The sequence below is a fragment of the Sitodiplosis mosellana genome, unplaced genomic scaffold, assembly GCF_009176505.1.
Source record: "Sitodiplosis mosellana isolate CC-2019 unplaced genomic scaffold, AAFC_SMos_1.0 Smas_scaffold_6226, whole genome shotgun sequence".
Classification (NCBI taxonomy): Eukaryota; Metazoa; Arthropoda; class Insecta; order Diptera; family Cecidomyiidae; genus Sitodiplosis; species Sitodiplosis mosellana.
The window spans coordinates 22,031,621-22,042,339 of NW_022601467.1; the positions used below are offsets into that span (position 1 = coordinate 22,031,621).

Consider the following 10,719-nt stretch of genomic DNA (forward strand, 5'->3'; position numbering starts at 1 on the left):
ATTATCTCGAAACACATTTCCACACATCTATTGATGTGTATTCAAATACACATTTTCCCTTGTGTGATGTGTCTATACGCTCTTCTTTTTTTCGCTCACTCTATCTCTTGGTTGTTTATCGCCCGATTCATATGTACGATGATTCTGTCTAAGGTGAGCTCATTACCGTAATGTACCACTTGTACATACACTTTTCTGTACACACAGTGAACAGCAAACAGCAGAGTCCGACATAGGAAAATTGACGTGGGGAAACACATCTGAAACAGTAACCGAATCGTAAAATATGATTGCCATAATGTCATTTGATGTTGGCTCGTCGTTTCTTCTTTATTTCGGTATCTTTCCTTTATCTATGTATATCAATGCTCATTGTGTGATGAGCGTTTGACGAGTGTTCGGGTATTCATGTCAAAACGCAACCAAACATGCGATGCATGTTTGCATGCGATTGCAAGCTTAACACTGTGCACAGTGTACAGTGTACACACAGAACAGCAACAGAATAGAGTAATGCACAGACATCGATATGAGACTATTGTTAACGTTATACCATATTCCATTTTGGTTGAGGTTTTATTGATGTTTTCCTTTTTACCGAACAGATAGAGAGATAGAGAGAAAATGACGAAATAAAAATATGATGAAAAAAATAAAACCAACACACAAATACCGAAAGGAAATTGCGCAGATTTAAGCATCCTCCGCAAAAAAGAACTTCAAACAAAATTCCAATTCATCCCTCGTTCAACTATACAACTCACTATATGTGTGTTACATTTTATTGCAATCGTGCTCGCGCACATACACATCTCTCTCTCTCTCTCTCTCCATTTCTATTTCTATTCCTTTCTGAACAATGCCACGTTCAAAGTCACTCGCTTGCACTATATTAGCGTAATATTTTGCTCATAAAATGCCATGGATGGAAATAGTTTTAGTAGTTTCACTTACGTGATACAGAATGTTTCTATCAATATTATTATTATGAAAGAAAAGCGTTGACGTTGCGAATGTCATATGTAGCATATCATACTTGAATGCTACGAAAAGTGCCCTTATAAAATATACATCCATTTCGCACTCCAAATGTGTCATGACTTACGATTAATGGTAAACTAAAACTCGCCCATCCAACCTTCTCTCACTCTCCCTCGCTCAATGCGATTCGCAAAACGGAAAAAGAAGAAGAAGAAGAAGAAGAAGAAAAAAGAATGTATGAAATGGTTGGCCTTTGAAATAGTGAGACGAAATAAACGTAAAATGCTTCATCAGTGAAAAGAATGTCACTGATGTAATGATGTCATTTCAGTTTGATTGGCTTGGCTCAAAAACCACTTGATTTTAATGAAACAAAATCCCATAGATCCGGGCAATTATTGCATTCAACCGAAATACACTGGAATATACTGGGTGTTATCATCTGAAATGTTAATTATTTACATATTTCCTCAAAATGTTCGACGACACTGTCGATAACCAAAAAATATGATTCCAAATGTCTGCCCCACAATGAATGGTCATGGCGATGATGATGATGATGATGATGCAAATGTGTGTATGGCTTCATGTAATTTAATTATATTATATTTCAGCGATCGAAAGCAAACGACCATGAAAATGCATTCATTGTATGTTGGAAATGGACTGAAGACTAGTAATTGGTGTTGCGGTGGAAGATCACGAATTAAAGCAGAAAAAAAATTTAAGCGAGAAAAAGAAGACCGAATTGCCATCGTACGATTTCTCCGGTTTTATAAATGGGAAATTAATAAACATTTCATATATAGCGTACACTACGGTTTAACCATTAAACAATTTATGCAACGAATATTGTGTGTGTGTGTGTGTGTGTGTGTGTGCTTTTTTTTGTTTTTTGACCAATCGAACAGTTTACGGTAAATGGTGAATCTTAGCACGCAGCACATCGTGTATCAAATATTGCCACTTGTTTTCGATGGAAAATAATAATGAAGCGACAAGACCATGGATGATGCTATTGACTCGATGCCTTCCGTTCGGGCTATAATATTCGTCGTTCAACATCAGAAATAAAATGAAAAGACGACAACGACGGCGATGATGATGATGAAGAAGAAAAATAACACATACCAGTACATCTCTTGGAAGAGATTCATCGCTGGAATATCACCGGAGAGCGGGTGACCAAACGACCGAAGTTAGCGAGCGAACGAACGATCGAATGCGAGCGTAAGAGACACGTTGGCCACGATAACAGTGGCATTCAGCAGAATTTGAAGTGAAAGTAAAGAACAGCAACAACAACAATAATAAAACAAATAAAATACACGAAGAAGATGGTTTGTTTCCTTCATTGAATTTTTCAACCATTACAATGGTAACGATATGCTGCCGCTGCTGCTGCTGCCGATGCTGCTTATTTTTTCTTCTTCTATGTAAAAGTACTTTTCTTTCTGCACTTCATCATTTTGGTCGGGCGGTCGGTCGATGCTTTCATTTTACCATGCTGGCCACCGATTTATTCGCATTCACTCATCTTCCTACTTTTCATTTGCTGAAGCCGATGCCATCGTTTGTTTTTTTTCTCAATACTGTTTTCGCTGAAGCTAAATCGTTTTTGCTTGCGCGTTCGTACACTCTGCCATCATTGATTTATTTAAAATTCAACTCTAAATCCGGGAACACAATTTGATTATAAGACAACAAAATACGATTTTGCTTGTACTCGTACTCGTAATTCTATTACCGATCGCTCGAATGCCAACTGCATTCAACTTTTTAGCACTACATGAAATGTAGAGCTACTAATCTGCTTTTTTTTTCTTAATACTTTTTGAGTGATGAAACGAATTATGGTGAATTTGAATTTTATGCTCATATTTTTTATTTAATTTAAAACAGGTGCACTAACGACAAATAAGTGCATAATATCTCAAAGCGCCAATCAAATTTTTATTATCAAATGTTGTTTAAAAATTACATTAATTTTTCGTATAATATTTTCTGTGTCTTGAACAGAATTAAAGTGATTTTAGATTCTATGCTCATATTATAATATATAATAAATGATTATTTATTTAATTTAAACCAAAGGCAGTATATTTCAAAAAAGAAATAAAATCAAGATCTTGTAATTCATTTTGCAAATAAAAATATTGTTTCAAAATTACTTTGATGAAATACATTTCATGTAGTGCGCCAAAAAATAGTTTGTTGTGAAACAACAAAATAGATTAAGTAACTAAAAACTCAAGAACGCAGAGCGGAGCGTGTTTTCTTCTTCATTGTATTGTAACACGTAATCTTATATACGTATAAATAAATGTTCCGATGATGTGACGCATCGATTGTTTGAAGCAATCGCATACAATGGCCACTTCGGGACAAATTGCCAAATTATTTCGAGATTGTGTCGGTGTCGGTGTGCACAACAATAACAACGGCGATGACAACAACCGTTGACAGATCATTAAGCGTTGCAAATTGAAATGTTCAAAAAGGAACATCAGATAAGTATCAATGAGAATATTCAATACGTGCGCTCATCACACACACATTCGACTATTCATTGTGCACACCGTCAATCAGACGGATGAGATAATTCAAATGATTTGTTGTTGGTTTGCAAAGCACATGGTTGTTTGAATTAATACTGAATCAATATTATATGTAGAGAGAGAGAGAGTGAGAAAGCGGAAAACAAAAGGCAACGTGTGCAACAGCAACCGCAGCAGCAGCAGTAGCATCAACAATTGCCGAAGCAAAGCGGTACACCCATCCAAAATATTTCACATTGTGAAAAGTGAGTTCATTTTTGGACTTTCAACTTATTTACACCTCCGACAATCTGATTTGACTAACAATGTTATGAACAATCCGTAATAATTCACTGCAAAATTTCAAATTTGCTTGCCTATGTGTATTTGTTTGACGTGGTTTAATTCACATCACATGAAACCATTCATTATTGATTCTCCAATATATAATTGGTGCTCTCTCTCTCAGTCTGATCCAAGCATTCGTGAATGCTTTCATATTTCGATATGAATTAAGAGCCATCGTTTGATTAGCGTTCATCAGTTCAATTGTGGCATGGTATGGCATGGCATACAGTTCAATCAAATGCTCACTCTCTGTGTCTCTCATCGTCTGTTTGTTGGGCTTCATGCGACCAATCGAATGCTAAATTTGGAGATGGTTCCGTTTCGATTCCGAAATGGAAATTTAATCGAAATGAAAGTCTGATAATTTGATTCGACTCGACTCGACTCGATTCACTTGAAATGAATTGTGTATACTGTAGTATGTATATGTGCTTTGAAGATTCTAAGATTCACCATTTTCGAGAGAATTGTCTGCCATATGTTTGCGTGTTTGACAAACTATGTATTACAATTGACACTACCCAATGAAATAATTAAACAATGCACAGTTTAATTTTGTCACCGTATTTTTTTAATTGCAATTTAATTCATCTTAACAAACATTGATTCATTTGATTTTCAATTTGTTGTTGTTGCTGTTTTTTTTTCTCATATAAAAACTTAAATCTTAAACAACTAGTGAGAGAAGTATTTACAAAAGAGAGAGACTAGGTGGATAGATTTAGTATGGTCCAGATTTTCCAGGAGGTCCGTATTGAGTTGATGGCGATCCTCCATGTCCGCTACCGATGCCTGAGCTACCGATGCCTGAGCTACCGATGCCTGAGCTACCGAAATCAATGCCTGAGCCGCCACCAATTGGGCCTGGTGCACTCAAATCCAAACCAGACGAAGAGCCAACGTTAGCTGCTGGATAACCACCTGCACCACCGGATTCCTTTTGTGTCTTGTATTTGATGAAGTAGACTTCTGGTTTGGATGGTTGAGTTGGGGCAGCCGTTGGGATAACAATGTCTTGTTGTTCTTCTGGTTTCTTGACAAGAACGTAGACCAATGTCTTTTCTTCATTTTGTGGTTGAACTGGGATGATTGGTGCTTGGTAGGATGGTGGCGATGGAGCTGAAAATACACAACAAAATTGTAACAATACACGTGCAAATGATTTTTCTGTTTTGCTTTTTTTTTTCTTCGTGTGACATAAAGGCGGTTTTGCTTTGATAAATCGAATCGACACTTCGAACGAACAGATTTTTTTTTCTTCTGGATCAAAAGCCAAAACACATGCTTTACGAGTTTTGATTGACAAAAAGGGTAACAAGTAAAAACAAAAATGTTTACCTTTGATGAAGATGATTTTGTAGTGCTTTTGGGCTTGGGCTACTGGGATTTGACGTTGTGGTTGCACATCCTATTGTGAATAAAATAAACGTATATATTGTATTACATCTTCGATAATTCGTTTGAAATAACGAAAAACAAACCTCTGGCTCTGGTGGAGGAACATGGACGTAGATGTGCTTTTGTACAACAGCAGCACCGCTTGATTGATATCCACCGCCACTGTATCCACCACCGCCGCTACCACCTGTGAACATTGATATTTAGAAAAAAGACCATTATCAAAGTTACGTTAGTTTTAAGTGAATTTTTAATTTTTTTTTTCGTTGGTTGGCATTTCTTCAAGTGCATTCTTTTTAATTTATTCACGACAACAATTGCATCAGCTGAAATGCATTGAAACAAAAATGAGCCAGAGATTTCCTCTCCGGCTGTTCAATGATCCGATCCAGACAGAAAGACGATTGGAATGATCAGCGCGTGTGAAAATTCGTTCATCACTCTGATGGAAAATTATGTTATTATTTGCTGGTAGTAAAAGAAATATTTGAGATTGTGTCGTATATTTAAATATAGCATTAAAAAGATTATCATTTTTTTTTGCTGTGTGTAGGAAATTTTCAATGAAAACACAGTCATCATTAAATCATTTTCATCCGTTTGATTCAGTCGCACTTCTTCACTTCCATTCATGCATCGCGTGGAAAAAAATATATTTAATAGTCGTACACAGTGCAAGTGTATTTCATTTTTTGCTTTCTTGTTGCCTTCTTCTACTCTTCTTTTCGTTTCACACTATATATCTATTGTTAACATATAAAACGCAATATACACGGCGGAAATATATGACGGTTTGCATGTAAAGTGAAATGTTGTGATACTCTACGATTTAGAATGAGTGCACTGACGTCATTTTTGCGTGCTTTGATATCGTAAAAATTGTAACTACTTTTTGCTGTTACTTTTTTTGTGTGTTTATGTAACGAAATTTTCCAGTTGTGTTTTCCCGTTAATTAACACTCAAAATTCATTTCATGTGTAAATTTATTTCTCGTCTGTTGCTCATGCACAATGAATGTTCTGAGGAAGAGCGAAAACATTTGTCGACAAGAGTGTCTATTATTCTACTGTTGAAGTAGATACATTGTCGTGTGAGCGATGCCGTGCGATTTTAATTTGTATTTTTGGACATGAAGTGTTGGGGAAAACGTTGAAGTTTACCAAGAAAATCGAAATGAAACTTCACTGATGCAATGTATCTAGTTAAAATAAATGTGTCCTCATTAGAACAACTGAATTTATATGGTTGAAATATTTAGAATTTTGAATACCATTCCCGTTGGTTGTTCAATGATTAAAATTTTAACTCGAAATGGTAAAATATCTTCAGCAGTTGTAATAAATGTTTAGCGAAATATTCTCGTGAGCCGTATTGCATGTTCATGCATTTTGCGCATGGAGCCAAGTTCGCCATTTATTTGGAATGAACACCCAGAATGTGATTGAAGAAGGCTCTTTATTATATTTTCTTCTTGGTGCATATCATTTTTGAGTATTACAATGTGTTCTTCTGGGAGCCATTTATTTTTCCAAAATAAAACTTGCACCGCATGTAAACTGGAAAATGCATTACATATGCATGGAAAATTACGTTTCTTTTTTCTTCTTTTTTCCTTTGAATGGGAGAAAAATCACACTACGAACAGAATACGTGACGGTCACCAGCTCAGAAACGTTACGATTCAGCTTATGCGAATTTCGGGATTCGATGCATGGCGAACCGATTAATATTTGCCTCGATAAACGTTTCAGAGTTATGATCATCACTTGAAACAGCTGTTCGTCGCCATATTACAATATTTCGATCCATACTTGACCGCATCGAATGAAATGGGAATATTCTTTTTTATACAAACGATCGAACGCGCGATTTTCTAGCGAACGTGTTCTATTTGATTTTTTTTTCTTTCAAAACTTGGAACCATTCGAATTCGAATTGTTTGTTTTATTATTTTTTGTTTGTTTATTTTTGTTAACACACACCTCCGATGCCAAAACCACTTAAGCTCGATGAACCGCCACTACTGAAACTACTACCGAATGAGCCGCCTCCATGTCCGATACCAAAACTAGATCCACTGACACCCGAAAAGCCTGTGCTAATGCCACCGGATCCACCAGGACGGTTGTACGAATAGCCAGATTGAATAGGTGCCTCAGGTCGAGCCGCGGCAAAAGCTAAACACGATAATACAATGAATGCTCGCATCTTGATTCGGATGATATATGTTTTTTTTTCTCTAAATCGTTCGCGTTGCTTTCCAAAATGGAAACGAAAAGAAAACTACTTCGGGATTGAATAAACAAATTTCGATATCCAACAAAACGACCGGTGCTCACAAACGTTGTTGTGTAGATACTAAATGTTGACTGATCAATCCAACCGAGGTGATTCTATTTATATATCATCAGACCCATTCAGATAATCTACGAAAATTTGATTGTACTGAAGCCCAAACGAAAGACTTGCTCTTTTCGAAAAGAGCAACAGCATTCACCAAAAAATAACAACAACAGCAACAATGTGCATGAACTATGAGTGGGGCATCCTGCATTGAGATGTACAGATGTACATCGACAAACGCCGTAATGAAAGCCGCATCAACAATACACGACAACGACGAAGACAACAACAGCAGCAGCAATAACAATAACAACAACAAAAGCCAACCAACGAAAGCGCAAAGCGACATGTAAACGAAGCAACGCAAAGTTCGCAACAACAGAAACAACCGGAGCCACACAAATGAATTTTAAAGAAAAGCAAAGGTAACAGAAGCTAGTGTATCATCTGCCACAAGTTCACCGCTTGCACACGAAAAACCGACCAAACAAACGAAATTGAAAACACACCGAACGAGAAAGAAAAGAATGCAATAGCGCGAGCGCGAGCGCGAGTCATCGGGATTTTCTCTTCATTTAGCAGCGCATTGGTTTGGTAATTGTTATTATTGTTATTGTTGCTGTCCGCTCGCCTTCTTCACCTTTTTATTCCGTACAATTTGGTTCCATCAAATGAATTACTAACAATTTAACCGAACAAGCAAACCAGCGAAACGTTATACACATGCTCAGTCTATATATGTATACCAATGCGCCAAGATATTTTCTTTATATTTAATTTTCGTTTCGAAAAGCGATGAACCAAAAAAAAAAGAAAAATAAGAAGAAGAAGAAGAATGAAAGATGCTACAGACAAAAGTGACTGGTGAACGCGAGAAGAAGCATGCACACAGTGTGCAAGCGGTGCGATGCCGATGCCGATGCCGATGACGAACCGCACACACTACGTGAGGAGCTGGTTAAATTTTTCACATAAAACTTAATTGATGCACATCGAATGGTTTAGATAGTGGATAAATACTAGATGCCTTCTATGGATTAGCATGATAAAAGAAAAAGAAGAAAAGTGCAGCAATTCGATAGAAAACGACATTATTTTTCGTTGTTTTTTCTTTCTTCGTTTTTATAATGCGCCTTTTTATTTCTTCTAAGTTTGTGTGTATGTTATGCATTATTCCACTTTTGGTGTGGTTTTTGATGTTTTCAAGAATGTCAGTGATTTTCCTTCCATTCCGATGCATATGTACGTTTTACCCATAAATAAAGAAGACGAAGAGATGTCGTTAATCAAAATATTCATATTGATTCCGACAAAGAGTCGATGTTGATTTCCAGAGGCGATGGCCGAATGCGAAAGCGAGAGAATTACCTACATAACTGCACCCATATCAATATTACCTTCTTTTTTTTACTTAATACGGTTCGAGTCGTTAATTTTTCTTGTCACCTTCGAATTTCGAGACGGTTTTGTTGCTCATTTCCACATCAAAAAGTATACGCACATTGCATTACAATTGAAAGTATTCAAATGAGCGGCTGAAAATTGGGAAATTGGGTTCGATCTCTCGTCCTATTTTTTTTTCGTTCCATTCATCGCCATCAACGTCGTCGTGGTCGTTGTCTTCTTCTTCATCTTTCAAATGAAAAATGACCATTGCAAAGAATTTGAGGGTCTTTGAAATTGATTTTCGGTAATTGCATGCGATGTCATACAAACATCATCTATCATGCGATGCCGATGACCATGAGAATGAAGCGAGCGTCATCCAAGCACATACAAAGTTTTAAGCGAAAAGATAGACACATGACAGACAACACACATACAGTAACTTTTTAAATTGGAAAAAGCTACTTAAAGCCATGAAGAAGAAGAAGAAGAAGAAGAAGTGAAAAAGAAAAAGGAGAAGGAATACGACCGAAAAGCGCTATGCAAAGACTCCAGCAACATCAGCAGCGGCAACAACAATTACAACGAGTGACAGCACTTATGGAATGTCGAACGGAGCATTTTCGATGTATGTGCGTTTTTTGTCTTCGTCGTCGTCGTTGTCGTCGTCACAGTCTCGAAAATCGAATGTGCTGAAAACAACGATAGCTATGTGGCCCCGGCCGGTGCCATGAATTGATCAAAATCAATGCCTTTCTTTTTTTTCTGTAAATAATAATTACGTGCAAGGAGTAGCAGAGAGAAAAGAATAGGTGAAGCATTTTTATGTTCAAAATGAACATTTTCGTATGACAAAGGCATCCAGTGCTATTTGAAAATTCTTGATGCGACATTCTCTCGGCTCTTTTCTCTCGATGTATTCGGAGGGAAGAAAGAATAGCATCGCAAGTACAACGGAGTGATGATCAAAAGTCAGGCAATGTCGTTGTGGTTTCAAGGGAGCCAATGACTGGTTTTTTCGGCTGCATATGGCGGTTGATCGAAGCAGCAGCAGCAACAACCCACATGAGGGAATTATGTTACGGTGGCACATGCTGAATGTTTCGAAAATTCATTCATTCAGCAGCGGACAGCATGGTGTTTTTGACTTTTCATTACCTTCACATGCGTAATAGCTGATATATTTTTTTTCATCGCTTTTGCCCAGAATGGGATGCGGATGATGATGATGTATGTGGCACATGAACGTGCAATTATGTGTACATCAATGACTGTTATATAACACACACCGCAACCACACGTACCACACACGCAAAAGAAGCGGCACTATAGCCAATCTAAAGAGCATTACCAGGCTGTTGGCATCGCGAGATGATGAAGAAGCACGGCAGCAGCAGCAGCAGTAACAACAACAATGCCGACAACAGAAACAAAAAAGAAGAAGTAAATACAGTGAGCATGTAAAGCGTGTAGAAATGAAATTGAATTAAAAAAGGGTTAGATGAACAACAGTAAAAAATGGAACGAACTAATCAACGCTCAATTTCGTGTCAAGAGTGTGTGATTTGTTTTTTGTTGTTTTGTTTCACTCTTTTTTCGGCTAAATGCGATTCAACAAAACAATGAGAGAGAAGTTTAAACGCCACTAAAGACATGAACCAACGGTATATGAACGCGCAGAGAGAGAGAGAGAGAGAGAGAGAGAGAGAGAGAGAGAGAGAGAGA

General features: G+C 37.2%; 2 protein-coding genes across 2 annotated transcripts in view; one reads left to right on the forward strand and one right to left on the reverse strand.

Annotated features, from left to right (window-relative positions):
* LOC129577751 (RYamide receptor-like) overlaps positions 1-10,719 on the forward strand; it is a 36,654-nt gene that overhangs the window by 20,027 nt on the left and 5,908 nt on the right. The window lies entirely within an intron of this gene.
* Positions 4,415-7,473, reverse strand: LOC129578355 (uncharacterized). The gene is made up of 4 exons (XM_055466766.1): positions 7,248-7,473; positions 5,348-5,451; positions 5,205-5,274; positions 4,415-4,985 (listed from the first exon to the last, which is right to left on the reverse strand). The coding sequence occupies exons 1-4, from the start codon at positions 7,471-7,473 to the stop codon at positions 4,588-4,590; spliced, it is 798 nt and encodes a 265-aa protein (XP_055322741.1). The 3' UTR covers positions 4,415-4,587.